Below are 21695 nucleotides of genomic sequence, written 5' to 3'. Positions count from 1 at the left end.
GAAGCAGAATTTGTTCAAAATCTTTTTTGTTAAAAGAAGAAAACACTTGCAGTGGCCTTCAACTCGACATTTAGATATATCGACGACGTATTGTCAACTAACAATGGTTATTTCCATTCTTATGTCGACACAATATATCCCTGTGAGCTTGAGAAAAAAAGATACCACAGAGTCTGACACATCTGTTTCATATTTGGATATTTTATTAGAAAAAGACGTTAATGGTAATCTAACAACAAAACTTTATGACAAACCTGATGACTTTAACTTTTCAATCGTCAACTTCACTTACTTGTGCAGCAATATACCCTTACCACCTGCATACAGGGTTTATATCTCTCAGTTGATTCGATACGCAAGAGCATGCTCTAGGTATGAACAATTTCTAAAACGAGGTAAATTATTGACAAACAAGTTGATGAAACAAGAATATCAGCAGTCTCGTTTAAAGTCATCATTTCGTAAGTTGTATGGTTGATACAATGATCTTGTCAGCAAAAACAATCTTTCATTAAGTCAAATACTGACTGACTTTTTTCATACTAATTGTAAGGTCATTATTTACACACTGATTTGTCGACGGACTTTCCCGTTATTTCCCGATCATGACAAGGAGCACACGGTGGGTGTGACCGGTCAGCAGGGGATGCTCACTCCTCCATCGCACCTGATCCCACCTCTGATGTCTTAGAGGTCCGTGTTTGCTCTACTCCTATTTTGTAATGTTTAATGGACTTTTGAGCTAGAATACTGATCGTTATCTCCACATATTTCATTGTTGCGATTTTAAAAAAATAGGTATTTCATCGTTTGCTGATTTCTTTTGTGCTTTCGGTTTGTTTGCCTTTTCGAAAAATATTACTTTTTCGTGGTTTTTGTTAACTTACACTCTTTAAATGTAACTCGCCGTCCTCAGAAATGCTACTTATATGTACAAGCATTCCATCCCAATAAAAATACCAATTCAATCCCATTAATTGATTAACCTGACCAGGACCTCCCGAGTTACTTTCGCTACAATGATATTTAATTCCTTTGTAATCTTAATTGTAAATCCATTTAGATATATAACTTTGATCTCTGTCTGTGACACTTGTTACATTTGATGTGCTTTTCCTTCATATTTGCCAAGTCATTCAAAGAAGGACAGTCACTCCGTTACAGACCCTAACTGCAGTAGAGAAAAAAATCATGATAGTGCATAAATGCATCTAAGAAGTATTTAAGTGAATTCTTTGTAGTCTTTCTGTTCAGTAAAAAATCCGGTTAACATTTTCCTCTGAAGTCATTTGTTACATTTTTGCAAATTCACAACCACATCCTGGAACAAGGGATTTAAGGATATATATAACGTAGTTTTGAACTTTATTTTCTTATTCCTTGTATAATTGACCTCTGTGCGATTTTAGAATGCCTGGTAAGGCTGTGCACCTCATTCGAATAAAATTTTGAGGAAATACCAGCTAAATTTTTTTTTTCAATTTTTCTTTAAAAAATACAAGGATTTTCATCATTTGATATGTATCGAAACTCCTGGTAGTGTTTGCTTATTATTATTTTTTTTATCCAAGAACGTCTGATGTATTATGATTTTAAATTAAGAATATCTAGGAAAATTATCAGTGGGAAAGGTACATTGTAGAGTACATGTACGTTGCGTTTTACCTTAAGCACAATTAACTGTACATGTATATATTGTTTAAATAGAGGTACTTGCCTACTCTAAAATCACTAATTATCTTGGGGGTTAATTCTCGTTGATTTTGAGGTATAAAGATGTCCTTCACTAAGTATTCAAATTGTAATCAAGACAACGCTACATTTCTTCAACCACGAAATCAAATCCCCATAAACCAGAATTTTTTCTCAAATCATGAAAATGCACGTAAATAAGTTATTTTACAGTAGATTTTTAAATGATAAAACCCTTCGCTCATTATTCCTTATTGATCTTCCTTTGATAAAAGCCTAGCTTTTCACATGAAAATTAAAATTTTCTATAATCAAGAATGCTTTGTTGTAATTAATGTTGTTATTGACGCAGAGTTCTGGATTTTTGAGAAAAAAAAAATATAAAACGTGAAAATTTCATATACGGCGAAAAACTACTCAAAAAGTTTTAATCCTAATATTTCTCATAAGTTTTCAGCTCAAACAAATCTGGTATTAACCATAAAAAGCCTTATAAGTTGTAGTATTTTATTTTATCGAATTTTGAGCTCACATACATATTTATCCTTGAGAAAAATTGTTTCAAAGTTAATTTGTGAAAATAAAAATGACCAAACACAATTCCTACACTTTACGGCTGTATTCTTCACAGTGTCAGTCAATGAAGGTTTAAGTGTAGTGAAAACAAAGACAATAGACCAGTGTCAATTCATGCTGTATAAAAGTAGAAAACAAGATAACGCATTATGCCTATTCTACAATCTTACATATAAAGTAGTATCCGTAGTTATTTAGCATAAAAGTTGAGATACAAGGTCTATACACTGTACTCCAATAGTGTTGCATACTTGGACTGATCGTCTCCAAAACTAGCCACAAGAACTGCTTTTGTCCCCCCTTGCACAGAGGGTTCGATGTGAATATCTCCCTCCCAGTCCCCATTCTCATTATGATTCAGAGGTGTCCAGTCGTTATTAACGACAACTGCAACTGTCGTCGCTCTAGGGATTCGAACCTTAAAAGGAACAACTCTTGCTTGTTCAACTGGTTTAAGAACAAGTGGTTCTATCATGGAACAACCCTCCTTCCAATATCCATACTGTTTTGGATAAGGAAAGGCAGCGACTTTCACTTCTTTACAGTGAATCAAATAATTGAAAAGCCCTGGAATCTGTTGGCTATTATCACTTAAAAGGTTTCCATGAACACATAATGTAAAGAATCCAGTCTTGGGAAGGCACACAAGAAGTGTGATAACATTTGTTTCAGATTGAATGAAAACGTACTCGGAGTATTCAGCTTTGGTCTCTGTTTCGAAGAGACTTGTTGTAAATCTCATGTTTTGAGAAGTTCCGAAGCGTAATTTTAGAAAATTTGTATCCGTGTGAATAACTGGATCAGAATGAGTGATCGTGCTGACGCCATATTTAACTAACATCGGCTGCAGACCTAGGAACCCTGAGGGCAGCTTTGGTAGTTGAACTGTTTCTATCTCCTCGTCACAAACGATCAAATATTGGGCAACATGTCTCATTTTCTTGCTGTCTGTATCCGGGTCCTTGGCGTATATTTCTAGACCAAATTCACCTTTACATGGAGCCGTAATGGTAAACATCGTCGTTAAGCCTTGGATTTTGTATGTAACATATCCCTCAAATTCTGAGGTCTCTTGATGTTGCACGAGACGTGTTCGGAACTGCATTGGCTTCGGTGAGACAATTTCGAACTTTGCTACACCATTTATAGTTTTAATGATTGCGGATCTGGTTTCGGTGGACATATTGAATTGATAAAAAGCAATGCCAGGACCCCAGCTTTGGTAAGCACAAGGAGGATATGGACTGGGTACTGGAGATAAAACATCGTCCTGTTCAATTTGGTATTCACAGACTTGGGCAAACATGTTGTCAGCTTTGTTTGGATTATCTTCCTTGGCATATACAAAAAATGCATACTTTCCTTTCATTGGCAGTCGTAGAGTGAAAGTTACTTTGCCATCGTTTGCTTCTAACATGGCATACCTGTTTAATTTGATTCCTTCAAAATCTTCGCTGCCATTATCAGAGTGAACACTAAATGTGAGATGCAGTCTTTTTCTCTTTGGGTATTGAAGCTCGATGGTAGAAATTCCAGAGCTCTTTACGTATGCCTGTTTATGGCTTAATAGATCCATCCCCAGCGCAAAGAAGTGTGGTGTCATTACGGGCATGTTGCAAAATGTCTCCATAGTAACCAGTGGATCTAACATCTGCCATTTTGATTCGTCTGGGAAATGAGTGTATATAAACTTTTGAGGATTTGTCATGAAGAAATGATTGTCTAACTCGTATTGCACGTTGGATCCCCCTCCAACACTGCTCAGAATCGGTCTTCTGGCAAATCTCGTATCCACCAGTTCCCAAACTCCATTCAGCAGAACTGCGTTCCAGGTGTGGTGATTAGATCCCGGGATAAAGGTGTGTCCCGGCTTATAGTCCATACCCTTGGCTACTCCAAATATTATCCGGGATACCAATCCACAGTATCTACAAAAATGTTGCATACATACTAGGATCATAATTGAACTGCTATAACTTCATGTTTCACAGAACTTGGAAGGCTGAAAAGTTTGATTACTAACTTAAACATATAAACACCAATTTCAGCTGAATAATTTGATGACATACTTGCAGAGCGTGTGGTAGGCCATTGCATAAGTTGTGCGCTGTGTTTGAAGGCCACGCAGAGTTTCCTCTGGAGTCCCAATATCCACCGAGTCAAAGGTCAAATTCTGGGGTTTCATCGTCGCCAACCATTGAAACAGAATTCTGGGAAAAAATATTTATGTAAGCATCATATGGTACTGTACAAAATTTAAAAATAACTACAATGAACTATTATTAAGGGTTACAAAATCCATTGCACTAAAAGCTACAGGTCTTTGCAATGATTTGTCAGACTGCTAGAAAAACTTGAAAACAAGAGGCCTATAGGTTGCTACGCTCATCTCTGTCATCTTGACACTTTGTTCTTCTGAAGATTTTTAAAATATTAGTCCCTTTATATTCTCATGAAAAAATTTGGATCCCATATTGTGGCCTCATCTTAACACCAGGGGATCATGACTTAAACTTGGTTTCACATTACGTGTGGATTCATAATATCCATATGATTTATATGGCCTTACAGTATTGGAGGATTTAAAAAAAATACCCTTATTGTGAATGTATTATATATGTACAATTGATTTGAACAAACTTGAATATTGACTACCTTGGAATGATTGCATATTAAAACGACAGATCATAACTCTGCTGTTCTTGAGAAGATTTAAAGATTTTTTTTTTTTTAGAAATCCACTCCGTTTTTACTCTTTTTATTTATCTAACTTTAAAAGGGGTATATCTCTTTATACGAAAATTATGAATTCCCAAAGTTGCTCTGAGCCAACTTTTATTGAATTGGTCCAGTAGTTCTGAAGAGGTTAGAGTTAAGTTTACAGACGGAAAGAGAAACGGACGGACGTTAGACAACTGGTGAACAGAAAAAAAGTTCACTTGAGCTTATAGCTTCGTCGAACTAAAATATATGCTTTCAATGCATTACCTTGCTTTAATCGCATCACTTTTTATTTTCCTTGAAAACACAAGATCCCATAACAGCTGGTCGAATCTTCTGTAAGTCTTTTCACAAACCTGTAAAACAATTATACTAGGATTTCAACACAAAGCGATAGAATGAAAATTAACTGGCATTTCATTGTCTTTATTACGAAGGTTATTCTTATTAATTTTTACTGTTAATTGCGTAATTTTGAATCGTATGAACTAAAATCCATAACAAAATCATAAGATCTGTTCTAACAATATATTTACTACCACCCTCGAGTTCTATCGTTTTTCTGTAGTGCGCAAACTCTCTTGAGAACATGCCCTTTTCAAATCAAATGCAAAAATGCTTAAGTTTAAATCGATGCTTTGATCCTTCTATTTTAGAAAGAAAACCGATCTTCTACCAGGATAACCGAAGGTTTACTCAATACATTTATTCTACTGTTTGCAGTTTCCATATAGTTTTAAAAAAAAATTATATTAAAACCGAGACGCCTTTTTTATAGGTAGTGGTAATGGTAAGGTAATGCTATTCAAAGATTAGCAGTGAGTACAAGTCAATGAAATCTCACATCTTATTGTACTGCACGGGTAGTACTGAAGCTGGTAGGAGGAAATACAATGAAAATAAGTAATAACTTTTAAACGTCCGTTTGAATTTATTATATATTAAGAAAAGTGTACAACACAGAGGTTTCATAGAATATCTACGGAAGGCTTTGACAAAGAAAGCCTCTAACCATAACCATTATACAATTACTGTATCAAAGGAATTCAAAAAAACAAAATTCAAATTATAAAAGTATATAATTGAAAATCATATATATTCTCCCTATTCGAGTTTTAAATCAAATATCGAATCTCTTCAAATAAACTCATGTGAATAATGAATAATTACGTAATAATATATAATTACATGAAATATTTTTTTAAAATACAGATTACAATTTTTCTTTCTCCAGTCTGGCAATATACAAGTCCTACCAATAATAGCAAATTGATACATGCATATATTTAAATTCCAAAACACTCGTAATTTTTTTAGAAAAAAAGCTGCCATCCACATCAATCAAGTTAAGATTATAAAAAAAAATTAAATATGGATATCAGAATTAAATAATATAAAACTGATTGAATATTTTAAAAACAATTTAATTTCAAGCCTACAAACTCATTTATGTACATGTAGCAAGGCAAGATAGGTGCATTTTTCCCTTATGGTCTCATGTATTTATTTTTTTAACAATATTTTTACTGAATTTCCTACAGATTACTCGGTTTACCCGATCAAATAAAAGGTCTGAGGTCAGGCGTGACGTCGACAGGGATGATTACCCCTCCCTGTAACCTGATCCCACCTCGGATGTTTTCAGAGGTCCGTGTTTGCTCTGCTCTCAGTTTGTGTCATTTAATTTCACTTTTGGGCATGGTTACAACTCGATCATCTTCACATTTCACATTACTCTATGATACTGGGCGATATAAACTGCACCAAAAAGGTCTGAGTAAAATGTTGTTTTCATAAACATTGCAATTTAGGGAAAACAACGAGATGAACACCAAGCAAAACACCCTCAAACTAACAGGCTATTGACGTGAAGTATTTCTCGTTACACCCTGAACCTTCTCCAAACACAACTCATAATATATCCACGTGTTTTTGTTTCCTTGGATAAATATTTAACTTGGCTTACTTCTCAATCTTTAAGAACCATAACTTAAATTTAAGAAATAAATCACGATTGAGAAAAACATGCATTATTATAAAACATGGGTATAAGTACAGCCCCTACTTCATCTTCAGAAAAAATGTGCATGTTCAAAATACAGACATAGTTTTAAAATGTTTACTCGTTACGTAATTCTGTTTGGCAACCTTCTTGCATGCATTTAATTAAGAAATGTACGTTTATTTTAAAAACAATCGTCCACGAATGTCCTTCTTAGCTCCTTCATTCAAACGTCAAAACTTTTTGTATCCTTTTTGTCTTGTTACTGGATTGTATCATACAAACAGAAACTCAGTTCTCATTAAACATAGGTAGCATCGTCAAAGATTTCCTGCAAGGAAAAGTAAATACAGATCATTGAATGGTTCGAAATAAATTTGAAAATGAGTAAAAATGTAGATAACTTTTGGGAATTGTGGTAAAGTTGGAAATGCAAAAGCATGTGAATGAAGTGTGTGTGCTCTATTCAAGACCCACGATGTGCATATCATTTGTTTTTCAAAATTGTTTAATAAGTTTAACTTTAAAGTACATTTTTGTTATAATATACACGTTATGTAAATTGTAATTTTCGGCATGAAGATGATATTCATTTCATTTTGTAAAAATTACGATCATTATTTAAATTTGTTTTGAAATATTTTCAGTATTTTAACAATATGTCCTGACCAACAATTTCAAAAACCAATATAGCTACTGGCCACTTCTGCGTAAGCAAATCGTTAAAACACACAAGAAAATTACCTTTTGTGGTGACTTCCTCTTCTTGTAATGGCCGCCAATTGATAAAAAATGCATTTGATGATTTATTTTGATGCTTGCATTGTGTATTGACATTCGCAGCAGAACTTCAACCAATGCGCTGAGTTAATACACGTATTTCACATTTAGATGAACCAAAAAAAAAAAAAAAAAAAAGAAAGATAGTATCACTCAGCTGTTGAAGCTTAAAAACGGGTTTAAATATTCAGTTTTTCTTAGCTTAGCACAGTTTTAAACAACAATTTATGTACGGGGGGATTTTATGCTTCCACAAAGAGTAATTTGTTTTCTGTATTCTGCACCATTTTCGCAGGTAACGCGTTTTCGGTCTACCACGCTCTCTATGAAAATGGCCGACGTTAGCGAAATCTTCTTGGCGTACTAAAATCTAGCCAATCAGGTAACAGCTTTCAAATTGCAACCCAACATCCATTGGAAACAAGAAATGGTCTAATGCTTAAAACTTGAATGGAAAAAGCAAAAAAGGAAATTAAAGCTCAGTATCTTAGCAGACTGCAGGGCATGTTCTACCAGCACACAGCGTCCTCTGTCAAGCGGTGCAGCAACAAAGGGGTCACAGGGAAAGGAGATATCTTATACTAAGGAAATCTTACCGACTTAACGTGATCCTCCAATTCAACGGTCCAACCAAAGTGAGCAGTTTTTGGTTCGAATCCATTCGGTCGCGGTGAAGGTTCTGGCAAAGAAGATTCGTCAATCTTTATCTCAGGCAATTGGAAGTTTTCAGAAAAGTTTGCTGTGATTACATTTGGTTGTTGGTGCTCCAATGCCTGTATAATGACCAAAACCTATGAATTCTCATATATATTTTAAGCTGCACTTCAAACATGGCTAACATACCGTTTTAAGATATACTGTACATGTACTGGTAAAAAAAAACTAAACTGATTTATTGGGTACTCGGTTTTCAAAATGTAAAAAAATGAGAAGAGCGCTGCTTGGGTTGTTAGTTTAAAGTATAGGGGAAAATCACATTCTTTCTATCTCAACTTTAGGTAAAACACGCATATTTACTATACGATCTCACTTTTGTTAGTTTGTCACTGGTATTTTAAATAACATCTGACTATATATATATTGAACCAACCATATCTTCAGCCTCAGCTGTTTCAAGATATTGCTCAAAATCCTCCTGTGTGAAATTTTCGTCCCTCCAAGAACAGTTGATAAGATACTGACATACATGGTGGTATCCAGATTTCTTCCTGTTTGGAAAGCAACCATAAATTTCCAACCCATACTCTCCAGCATAAGGCAAAGACACCGTCAAATAGGCTTTTGTGTCATTATCCTCTATTTCAATGCACTTCTGTAATTTGGATTCCTTCCATCCGTTACGGCACAAACGACATAAAATGTTGACCGGTCTGGTTTTGTTAATTTCAATCTCGACCGTCTTCTCGTCCGTGGTTATCTGGCCTCGTTTCTGTAATGGGTATAGACAGAACTTGTCAGTCCTTTGACCCGGGCCCCAGGTGGTGTCCCAGCAGTTGGGTAACGGGTCATCCTCAATACAAGGGCTGCTGATTTGGACCTTATATTCTAGCACCTCCAACATCCGGGTATCGCCAGAATGACTATTTCTCTCTTGTAAGCTTTTGGCAAATATTTTTAAATAGTATTCTCCGGGAGCAGGTGTGCGCAGCACAAACGTTGCTCTGCCATTTTGTATTTCGTGAAATATAAAATTTTTTAACAACACACCATCAATCATGTCACTTCCGGTGTCAGAGCAGACCAAACGATAGCTGAATTTGGCAGGATGTGTCACCCCTATATCCCATTTCACTTGGCCTCGCTTCGTTTCTATCAAACACTTCACGTTCGAAATGAAATTAAGTCCCACCTTGAAAAAGTGTGGTTTGACAAATGGATAGTTTTCGAATTCATTGATGGCGATCGGCCTGTCAACCAACTGCCATCTTGGTTCATCGGACCAGTGACTAAACTGCAGCTGCTCTGGGTCTGTCAGAAAGTAGAACTCACTGCAATCTGACGAATTCTGTTAAAAATAATTTTAAAAAGCGGACTCAGCATTGCATGTAATTCTACCTTATTATGGGTACATTGTACGCATAACAGAAGTCATGATTGTTCCAAAACAACATTTACATGTAATAAAGCAATTAGTATTTATTTTAGGAAACCATCCACACACAGTTCTAAGTGTTTTATCCAACCATTGCATATTTTTTTCAGTTTGTTCAAAATGATGAAATTTGTATATAAGGGTATCACCCACATAGTCAATGTTTATTAAATTATGGAAGAAACCTTTAACAGACCAAACACATAGTTACATTATTTCCATTCAGAGCACCCCATTTAGCATCCAGAAAAAACCAGTTTCCTTCAAAATGTACAGCGTTCCAGCAATGTCTAAACTTCTCCTCAGAGCAGGAATCTCCAGGGCGAAAGGACCTTCCCTTGGCATAACCCGTCACTATCTTACAATGGAATCCCGCAAAGCTACAAATAGGATGCAATTGATTTCATTTCTCTTTAAAGTATTAAATTAAAGAATTAAATATTATAAGAAACTGGAGAAGCTAATTTCAGAATATATGCTGCAAACATATGCACTTGTTTCTCCAAAAATACAAACTACACAAAGTTTTCGTATTCTCATGTACGGAAGTTCGATTTCTTTTATTTTGTTCCGTCTGGTTTATTCTGCGGAACTCTCTATTTGGTACCTTCAATAAAAACTAAAGACACTGTTATTTTGCTCACAAAATGATACCATTGTTACGCGTCATCCCCTCCCCGTATTGTCGACCTTATGTTCAATGTAAATAAGCTTTGGTCAGGTTCATGACACTCTTCAATTAAACATAAGGTACAACCTACAGATGCGTCCACACTTTTTTTGCCAGAGAATGGCCGCTGGTTAAATAACATTTCACTTTTAACCTTTCAAATGAATTATACCAACATTACAACACTGACTTCTCCGGTACCACTGTGCAGTAAAGCAGATAAATTATATCATTTTGAGAGTTTGCTAGATTAGAAAAGATATGTGTGCTTTCATAATGTCATACTAGTTATAAAACAAGCAAATTCAGAGGAATGTGGTTCGATCCCGCTTTCTGGGTCTCTTTGAAAAGTAGATCAGAATCAAGGTCATGAGTTCAGAAACATCTAACATATGGAAAGGTCATGCCGTTATTGCAAGTCAAATATGAGAGCCCTATTTTGTCATTTTTAAAGTTATGACCAAGGTTAAAGTTTTTAAGACTGACAGACGGACAGACAGATGGACGAACGAATGAGTTTTAATGCCCCCTGCTTTCAAAAGGTAGGGACAATAATCGAGTTTAACGCAGTGTTTATCAAAAAAAAAAACTTATCGTGCTTACGTGCATAACAACTGTAAAATTTGGGAATGTGTGGTTTTCCCTGCCTGGAACTTATTAATGTATTCTTCAGCAGTGTTTGCACCTGGATTATTTTCAAAGCACTGCTTTACGCCTCCATTCAAGGTTGCCCATCGGTAAATGGCCCTGAAATATATAATACAGAGTTCATTCAGCCATGTCCTTTATATATCGAGTCTATTTTTCTGGACTCTTTTTTCTCTTTTTCCCTTTCTGTAGGTATCCTTTTTAATTTTATTTTTTTACGTGAAAATCAAAGTCTCTTTATTCTGTTTGAAGCAGGACGAAACATTTACAAACAGCACGAGAAATATTTTGTCATCTTTATCACTGAATCAATCAATCGATTTTTTTATATGCGTCAGAAAAATACACTCGACAAAATAAGTGAATAAAGAGAGGTTTAAGGTTCACCATCCCCCTGCTCACTCAAATAAAATTTTTCTTAAACTCTTATGATTTTCCAAAAGAAATGTCATTTATAATCAAAATGAGAACAATTTCGGCATACCTTGGGGTTGTCTAGATTTGATATGAATGACCTTTTAACTTGACATTTTTATACTTTTAAATTTTATAGGAATACTAGTTACGTATCCTAATTAAAGTTATCTCCCTTATCAGTGGATCGACCTTAACAGAAAATAGTATGGACGTGAATTACGTTACCACATTACTGAATTTATTCTGATTTCTAGGTGTTTTAAAAATGACTAGTTTTGATATGCCTCAGCATCAGCAAATGGTGGTATCACACGTACTAATTTTTTTCTGTGACCACAGAAAATCATAAATGACAACTTTTTCAGAACAGTGCTGATTTTTATATTGTCCCAGAGGATTTTTTGTAAAACTTTCGATTTGCCACAGGCCTAGGCAAGTATTAATTGGAAGGAAGATACAGGAATAAATGATGCATTCGAGTGTGTCATTTTACCTGATTTTTTCCAAGTCAGACTTGATGTTTTTGTCACAGTAGAGAAGATGCCACAACAAGCCACGGAAAGATCGGTGATTGACAGCTGCCACCTGAAAAACAGATACCCTTGGTATTCCTAAACGTTCCACAAGTAATTTGAGAATATTTCTGGTATAAAACTATAGAATAAGCCTTTATTGGGCATTCTCATTAGATTTTGTACAAAACAGTATACGTTTTAAACGAGAGGCCTTTGGGGTCATCTGTGAACATGTATATTGTAACAATTTCTTAATTTAAAATTTTTCCCTTTTTTATCTATTGCAAGAAGTCCCTGATGTGGCTAAAACAATCTCCAGCACCATTACTAGTATTTACTATCTACTTTGAGCCCACTCACATATAAAGTCTCCCTAAACGTCCTGATTTGAATAATTCGAATCAACAATAAACCACTACACGAGTTTTTCATATTAATTTGGTCTTATCCTTCCCCCTCAAGTCTAGAACACTAAATGGATATAATTGAATGATAATTCCAAAAAATATTGATTAATCCCAACAAAAGAAATTCCGAAATATTTCTCCCAATGCATAATTTTATTGTAATACTTCGACTCCTCACATTATGTGGCCCCTCTTTTGTGGGGAGGGAGGGGGGCAAAATTTAACTGATTTGAATCTTCAGAACATTGCGACAGTTAATTTTTAGCCTGTTGTTTTTAAAGAAAGGGTTTATAAAGTTTATTCCTATCTGCATAATGAAGTCGAACTTTGACCTCTGTTATTTCCTTTATATATATATATATATATATATATATATATATATATATATATATATATATATATATATATATATATATATATATATATATATAATTAACACTTGGATCCTTGCTCATTCATTTTGAAACTCTAAACCTTGTATGTACAGAAAAAATTTTGAGAGAACATTTTTCCTTTACACTTACTATGAAAACACTTCGATTCTCATTGGAGATCTTCTATAGTATCTTGACTTTCACTTTTTCAGGATGCTTTCGTATTTTTATTTATTTATTTATTATTATTATTATTATTTTTATTTTTATTTTTTGTTTTGTAAATAATCTGGAATCATTGTTTTCTTCCGAAGTCTTTTTTAAACATATTTTTTTGTAAAACAATAGAAAAGGAATAGATACAAGTTCTTTAATCTTAGTGAATCCCTTCTTTGTTATATATATACATGTATAATTATTTCAATGAATGTCGAACAAATAAATTAAAATTATATTCAAAATTTGAAGTTAATCCTGTTATGTTCATAAAATTCTAGAATTTCAGACACATATTAGCTTCTCTGTCAGTTTTATTATTTCTGATTCTGTTGCAGGGATTTCTTAAAGTGAAAACTATTATCTCTATCTTTCGTTTCTTTGAGCTACGAGTAAGCTTGGTAGAAAGTCCGTCGGTATTCTAATAATACATGAGGCACTCTCCCATGACGCAGGGACCTCGGATGTTAATTATACGAAAACAGATAGCAATATGTCAGCGGAAGCCTTTAGACTGTTGGGACATCATTATAATTTGTTTTAATCAGAGTAATTAATGAGAATTAAGATGCAAAAGAGAGAAAATAAAATATGTTTTCATGTTTACACATTTTCACAGATTTAGTAAAGAACAAGATGTGTTACCCGGTAAATGATTCTAAAAAGAGAATGCCGACGACTATACGACCCTGTGAAATGTAGACCAATTACGAGACTAATATACTTTCCGTGATGACTAGATCAATGTAAAATTTCATACAAGAACTCAGTATATTGGTACTTTGTAAATTTCTCTGATCTGTAAATGACCTTGATTCGGAGTCACGTTACATCGCAATCATAAGCAATTTTCTAATAACGATTATGCTTGAAATCATTTCTTCTCGGTCTCAAAGTCATGGACCAGTCCTCCAAATAATTGATTTTGACCTTGTCCAAATGACTTAGTTTCAGATTCATGGTATACTACATGTTCATAATTTGATACTCTCAACCCTTTAAACTTTATGTTTACAGACAGATGGACGACCGACACCTTACCGTCACATTGAAGGCTCTTTCTGGTGTTAGACAAAGCTTAAAACACAAAACATTATCTGATAGAATAAAGAGGTAGAGTAAAGGTAGACTAGAAGTCAAAATCAACATTTTGCTATGTCTATTTATACAGCCTTTCGATCTTTCAGCAAGTATACTGTACAAAAAATGTAGATATATTCTACTTAACAAAATCCTACTTTTTGAACGTGATCATCAACATTTCGAAATCGAGAGGGTCCAGAATAAAGGTCAGATTTTCTTGTCCGGGGTCTTTTAGGTTGAGGAAACTCCGATGTTTTCTTCAGAAAAGTCTCCGGCTCAAAATCCGGCGGAATCTTCATATTCTCTGCCAACTCAATCTGCAAAGATGAAATCCTTCAAAACTAAGTTTTCACGACCACTTTGGTATGCACTGGATAGCGCTAGTAAACTTTCCTCTTTAATCTTAAACCAAATATCACGGTTGCATGTTACGAAAAATAAAATAACCCTTGAAGGCTTATTTATGACAGGCGCTAGTTATATAAAAATTACAAATCGACGCTGTCTTTTCAGAGAAATATATAGCAGTATAAAAGTTATGTGTTTGTTCATACGTGTTTCTAATACGTTGATTTCGAGTTGTAAACATTTAACGACGACAATAAACCTATTCTTGCATGCATTTTTATTCAAATTGAGCCACTCAGCTGTGTATCTGAAAAACTCTATGATTTATTCAAACGTAAATCTTCAAATTGAAAGTAAGGCAGTTTGTGAATATGATAAACCTTTCAATAAATTTTCTATTTCCTACAGAGAAGTCCTGGTAAACATTTTTGTTTGTAGAAAGGATATCATCTGAGCTGTCAATCAGAGGAAAACATTTCAAGGTGTTCAGCTGTCGCCATTCATTAACTTTTATTGATTGAAGGTGTCTAGAATCGTGAATCGTGATGGATAATGATAGGTCGACATCTGAGACGCTAAGGACAAAATTCCTTCACAAATGTATAGTCAATATCAATATCATACAACAAAGAGATAAAGGTTTTATTGCAATATTATACCGAGACACCAAAAAAAAAATGAATAAATAAGACAACAACATCCAACAAAATTTTTTAAATCCTTATTTGTGATTCCCTTCTGGAGAGAGAGAGAGAGAGAGAGAGAGAGAGAGAGAGAGAGAGAGAGAGAGAGAGATTTGAGTTATTTTCTTTTCGCTTTTACCCTTAGACTAAGTTCCTTGAAAAAAAATGAATCAAAATTCTTGTTTCAGAGTCCACTTTTCAAGAAAGTCTGTCATAAGGAAAAAGAACAAAATACACATAATTATACCTATAAAGTATTTAATGTACAAAATTATCTACATGTACAAAGGAGGATCATAAGGTCTGTTTTTCGTGCAGAAAGCAGCACATGTTTGTTACCGAATTAGCATTGACATTTGTGGGTTTTTTTTTTTTCTATTTTGGTCGTGTTTTGTTTTGTTTTTGTTTTTGTTTTTTAACTTTTATTCATTTTTTTTAATTTTGCGTTTGAGTGCTTCGCTTTATTTCTTTTTTCCCTGTCATTGCTTTTTCTCTATTTTGTTGTACTTAATGTATATACGTATAAATGTGTGTGAGTATGTTTTATAACTGTCGATTTGTGTTGACTTTTTATTGAGTTATTGGGTATAAGCTTATTGAGATGCTCTCCAGCTTACTTCGGCACAATTAGCTACACTGTACATATACATGTATTTCCCCTCTGTCTGTCGACACCTCTAGGTTATACTGAATGATTGCTTATGCCGAAAGAAGAGGAACGTTTTCTGCTTCACTTCAAACATTCAATTAGAACACGTAGCTGTCACTATCCATCAATCACGTGACTCATCCAGAATGTACACTTATGTTTTCAATAACAGAAAATATTAACTCTTCATAACTTCATTTGCAGATTGCTAAAAAACATTGTTTCAATAGTTAAAATAAATCCTCAACATTTTTATAAGAGTCCATGGGCCTTGAAAGTCACCTGAGTATCATCAGATTCTCACCAACCGCTTACATGTAGCCCTACCTTAAAGGCATCAACTCTGGAGGAAGGGAACAAGAATGTAACAATTTTGGTTGAGGGCTAGCTGCTCATTATAATCATGCTATCGAATTTTCTAAATAGATATCCAGGAGTAAAGATAAAAAAGTTTCATTCAGGGGTGTAATACATTTTCAACATCGATATATAACATAATATAACAAAATAATTTTTGTGGATTATGTCTAATGAGAATGATATATTGCTTATCAAGCTGGGTAATTTTTTAATCAATATTTTAAAATAAGAAACAGTGAATTATATAATGTTAAAAAGAACCAAATAAATGCAGAAGAGCACAGGTACTTGTGGACAGGACCCCCCCCCCCCGAATATACCCCACGGGTCAAAAAATATTTTTATGTATTTTTTTTCATAAATTACTCTTCTAGTACACATTTACAGTGTATTCCATAAGAAAAATCCAAAAAATAACGCAGAATTAACGTATTACCGCGGGTATGATTTTTTAAAGTAAATTCTGCGTTATTTTTTTAGATTTTTCTTATGGAATACATTGTAAATGTGTACTAGCTATAGAAGAGTAATTTACGAAAAAAATGCATGAAAATATTTTTTGACCCGTGGGGTACATATTCGGGGGGGGGGGGGGGTCCTGTCCACAAGTACCTGTGAATCCAACCCAGGGGAAAGGAATGCTATATTTAGTAGAAGACTCACTGCTCGTTATATTCATACCATCAATTTGTCAGCTAGACTTCCATGAGCAAAATGCCAAAGGAGAACATTTTCATAGACGTTACGAGTAGTTTCATCATAAGCCAAATTAAGTTAGTTTCACTCCAGGTCCAGAAATCAGAAGATTGCATTAATTTTCCGTCCCTAATAAGCATGGGCTAGAACTATATGAAATTCACAAAACTGGCTGTTCTTTATCTGTATATCAAAATTGGTTGACATTAAGTCAGCTTTTTCAGAAAAGTTTACTACGGACGATCGAATGCTAGACGTCGGACGAGGACGAACAGATACATATAGCAATAGGTCACCTGAGTGACTCCGGTCACTTTAAAAAATCAACAGAGAAACATGTGACTGGTTGTATTTGACGCCTTAAAGCCATAAAAATAAGACCTTATTAAGGAATTCAGAAAAAGGCGAAAAATAAGAGTATTTAACAAAAAAAAATGTCGAACCATTTTATACAAAACCAAAGAATTTTGAGCTCTTTATTTTGTCGAACGAAAAAGCTTTATTATCTGCGCGTGAAGACTCAACAACTTCTTAATCTTCTGTATGAATTAAAAATAATTTAAAAGACATATTGGTTCATATTGTGACATACAGGTTCACTGGAAATCAGATCCACGCAAATTATTACGTACATTTATTAATCCATCGAATTAGAAATTCTGCACTTCACATATAATCATCTACTAATTCTTCCAAACAGTGTAAGAATACGTTTAAATTTGGGAAACCCACGTTTAAAATACTTTTACATTTGAGAAAAATAACTGAAAACAAAATATTAATTAAGCAATCTGTCCCACACTACGTTTACTCTGACATTAGATGATCCTCCCAGGATAATAAATATAAGCCCTGACAGACTCCCTGTCATACATATAATGGTTAACTGTTATCCATGAAATTGCCGCACCTCCCAAGACACTGGAAAAGTTAATAATACCGGAGAAAACGGTGATTATTTTATGCGAAATAGTGTAAAAACAGACTTGCAATTATTGGCATGTGCAATATCTAGTTTATAATCTCCACATAATGGAAAGAATTCATTTAATTTTTTATTGATAAATCGTTATAAAAGAGCCATAAACATTGCACCAAATGACACAAACTAAAGGCAAACACAGTCTAGCTTATGTTCTGTTTTTTATTTTACCGATACCTCTGGTTCCTTTTGAAGAAAGCCACTAAACATGTTTGCAAATACACTCAACATGCTCAATCTGCGCTACATGTCTGCAATTAGTACAGATTTTTTTTTAAACAAACATATGGCAATCATTTATCAGCTGTTTATCAAGAGTAAAAGGCGAGAATATCTAAGAATGAACATTTGCAGAGTTATTGGGTTCTTGAGTTGCTGGCTAATTAGTACTCAAGTTATTCAAATAATGTTGAGCGATAACTATGATTTGAGACCTAGTGTAACATTATATAAGCTGCCGATATTACGGGCTATAAAACCAGTCGCGTAAATGATTTGCAAATACATGCAATATGGCATCCAGTATAATTCTAGCTCAAAGTACACAGTGTGTGGTGGTAGCATCAGGGAGACTAATTCATCTCATATTTATGTCTACAACGCCTAAGAAATTCATTTTCTGTAAAGTCAAAACATAGAAAAAGAAATCTGAAAATTTGAACCAAGACAGGATTTCACATGAAAGTCTTTAAATGGACATTTACCATAAATTATCATATTTTCTATATCTTTTTTATTTTTGTTCGCTAACTCTATTAACATTTAATTAATTTTGCCAGGAAAACATTAATGAAACTTCAATTTTTTCGGCTCTCGAATGAAAAAAAATTGTGCAATACAGTTCCAAAGATATATGATTATATCAAGTGCTTCTGTAGTTTTAAATATTACTTTATCACAGAAATACATGAAATAAAATTTAAGAGAAAATAATGCTTCTTTCAACGATGAAAACCCATTACTTAAATTCGTAAAAAATATAAATTTGGTATCTATTAGGCAGCAATTATAGATACATATCAGGGCCTTATCGGCCACAGGCATACTCCGCATTCTGAACCCTATGAATTATTTTTCCTAGACCAGTATAAGGTAGTTATCAGTGAGGAACACAAGCCATACATATCATGATGAGAAACACGTGCAGAAACTTGCACGACCATCGAGAGAGTGGGATATTGGTTTCTGCGTTTGCAAGTGTCGATCTTCTCGTGGTAACGACCCCATGCTATGCAGAGGTCATTTTCCTTCAAGAACTGTGCAATGTTCTCTCGCAAACACACCTAAAAGCAGTTTTTGGATAGTCATTTTGTTTCAGTAATGAAAATGGAGGATTCTTTCTACAGATAACCCATTTAACATGGACATATCGTCATTTTTTTTTCGTATGAAAGCCCAAAAGTCTGTCTCAGTACCTAAATCTTCACCTTGTTATCTGTATCATAAATTGTTAATATAAAATTTAAAAAAAAACATTTTAATTCTATTATTAACATATTATTAACATTGGATACGGTGTAAAATGTCATGTTTATTGATTTAGATTTTTTTCTTTTTGTTTCCTTTAATAGAAATTGCTAAATATTGCTTCATTATGGGAAAGCATATGGCAGTAAAAGGGACGGTTTTTGTGCTGACGTAATTATGAAGGATGAAAATTTACATACTGATTAAAAACTACAGAAATTAGTCACAAGTTATGATAACCTATATAATTGGACATTAACAACGCAAAATGAGGACTTAACAGTTTAGAGAAGACAATCGGAATAAACAAGTTTAATATGTCTTACCTTAAGTTTAAAATTTTTATATTAATACTCCAAGTAGCTCGCAGAGTCACTCTTCACTGAATCTATAGTTAATGACGAAAAATGTGAGAACACCCCCTTAATGACTATAGGATTGATAATAGTTTTAACTATCGAAAATTATGGGAGCTAGCGTAGTGCAAGATTCGATATCTCATTGATTGGAGGGAACTTATCAGTCAAAAATAAATACCATGTCACATGGTCTGACGATAAACACTTCCCCATCGTTAATTGCTTCTCACTTTATGATGGGTTCATTGAAGTTTTATGCGAGAGAGCCAAAAAGACTCGAAAGAGAATTTAGAAATAGGAGACACGGTAAAGGATGGAAGAGGCACGTTGATAAAGATAAATAATACAGCTCTTATACGTTAGAAAAGAAAACAGATTTTAATGATAAAGAATATAAAGGATTTATGGAATACAGGGTCCCATTGTGCTCTTAATGCTATCATAAAGGGGACTTTTAAATACATAGAAAGTCAAGATACGCTTTATGAATTTCATACCGCTAAAATCAGTGTTATATCAGGCACCTAGAGCTCCATTATACCGGCTGAATCTTTAACTTCTCCACACCTTATAAGAGAATGATTTTATAATAATTTAGTTTCATATTAATTTAGATATCCATAATAATTTAAATACGCGTGTTATATTCATAACGTCGTTGAACATAGCACATTCCTATTATTTTGTCATAATGAATATTCAAACCTATTTCTTGAAATATGTATATGTTGTAAGTTTCAATAGGAATTCAAAAAATACGGGAACGAAAGTTGAAACCATCGACTACAGTACGCCTGTTGTTTCATTATTATACTTGTATTATTGAAACAAGTGTCCTTTACATGTACATATGTAGGCGTGTATCCAGGTACAAAACTGTTTAACCTGATAAAGGTTGTGTTTGATTTAGGATCAATTCACACTTTAGGAATGACATTTTAAGAAAATGAACGGAGACTGATATTTAAGTTTCGTTTCCCTCTTATAAATCTTTTTCTTGTTTCGTATAAACTAGATGGAGACTATAACATATTGTCTGACATCATTGCGCTTGATGCATTTGTACTGATTTTAAAAATGCACGGTTTCATTTTATACGGTCATTTTAATGTTCAACTAAATAAAAAAATGAATTCATAGCTTTAAACCTTCCAAAGTCTATTCTCTCATGAATATTCATTTCTGAGTCACTTTTGTTCAATACCGTCTGTTACATTTTCATTCTATTTTTAATATTTTTAAGCAGAAAAACATAAAGTAGAATTGAATGAACAGCAATCGACCTCTTAAACTGTTAAATCAGTCATTCATACAACTTTCATTTCGTTTTGTTTGCTATTTAAAATCCTTTCGTTGAAGCCTAACCCCTTTTATGAAAGAAGAAAGTTTTTATGTACAAATTGTTTTCCTACCTGTTAGATTAAGTCTCTGTTACTTTCAAACAAGTGTTCTTCGAAAAATAAATTTCCAGGTATACTTGACAGGTAAAGACTGTCAAACCGGTATTTTGTATCACGGTATTTACCTCTGGGGTCACGGTCACAGACGATTTGTAAATCAGGATCGGTCACACACTATTCCTACTACATGTAAAGACCTCAGGTGATCGTAGACGAATTTTCCGTAAAAAAGATTCGCAGAACGCCGGAAACCAATCATGAAACCTGATATTTTTAGTTCGGTTTTAACCTCATATGGCATTTTTTTCCGTCTAAGAATAGTAATAGAACGACATACTATCGGTAGTGTCAATCAAATGAAGGGTTAACGAACCACCGAATCCTTGTTTTGACACCAACTGGAAAGCGATAACACGATACGATACACAGATTATCGCCTAAGTACATGTAGCTTTTACACGGTATGATGATAATCAATTCTCTATACCCGGGATAATTAGATACATATTCCCTCTTATTTAATTGATAAAGTTGTCCTAAGATACAGTTATACATATG

The 21695-nt window shown here is 34.0% G+C and overlaps 1 protein-coding gene across 1 annotated transcript; it reads right to left on the bottom strand.

Moving 5' to 3' along the window:
• Positions 1-2182: 2182 nt before the first annotated feature.
• Positions 2183-21224, bottom strand: LOC133201176 (uncharacterized). The gene is made up of 10 exons (XM_061336960.1): positions 21150-21224; positions 14349-14510; positions 12092-12183; positions 11137-11280; positions 10075-10243; positions 8862-9776; positions 8368-8544; positions 5257-5345; positions 4338-4478; positions 2183-4196 (listed from the first exon to the last, which is right to left on the bottom strand). The coding sequence occupies exons 2-10, from the start codon at positions 14490-14492 to the stop codon at positions 2489-2491; spliced, it is 3579 nt and encodes a 1192-aa protein (XP_061192944.1). The 5' UTR covers positions 14493-14510; positions 21150-21224; the 3' UTR covers positions 2183-2488.
• Positions 21225-21695: the final 471 nt, after the last annotated feature.

Source organism: Saccostrea echinata, unplaced genomic scaffold, assembly GCF_033153115.1.
Source record: "Saccostrea echinata isolate AGI-Se365-2 ecotype Australia unplaced genomic scaffold, CSIRO_AGI_Sech_v1 ptg000042l, whole genome shotgun sequence".
Taxonomy (NCBI): domain Eukaryota; kingdom Metazoa; phylum Mollusca; class Bivalvia; order Ostreida; family Ostreidae; genus Saccostrea; species Saccostrea echinata.
This window is presented reverse-complemented; position numbering and strand designations above follow the sequence as displayed.

What these genes read in the sequence shown, in the direction of transcription:
- LOC133201176 (XM_061336960.1), bottom strand. Translation starts at nt 14,492, where the DNA reads ATGAAGATTCCGCCGGATTTTGAGCCGGAGACTTTTCTGAAGAAAACA. An exon ending in TTGATGATCACGTTCAAAAA is followed by an intron (nt 12,184 to 14,348) that starts GTAGGATTTTGT and finishes TCTGTTTTTCAG; the next exon opens with GTGGCAGCTGTCAATCACCG. An exon ending in TGGAGGATCACGTTAAGTCG is followed by an intron (nt 5,346 to 8,367) that starts GTAAGATTTCCT and finishes ATTGTTTTACAG; the next exon opens with GTTTGTGAAAAGACTTACAG.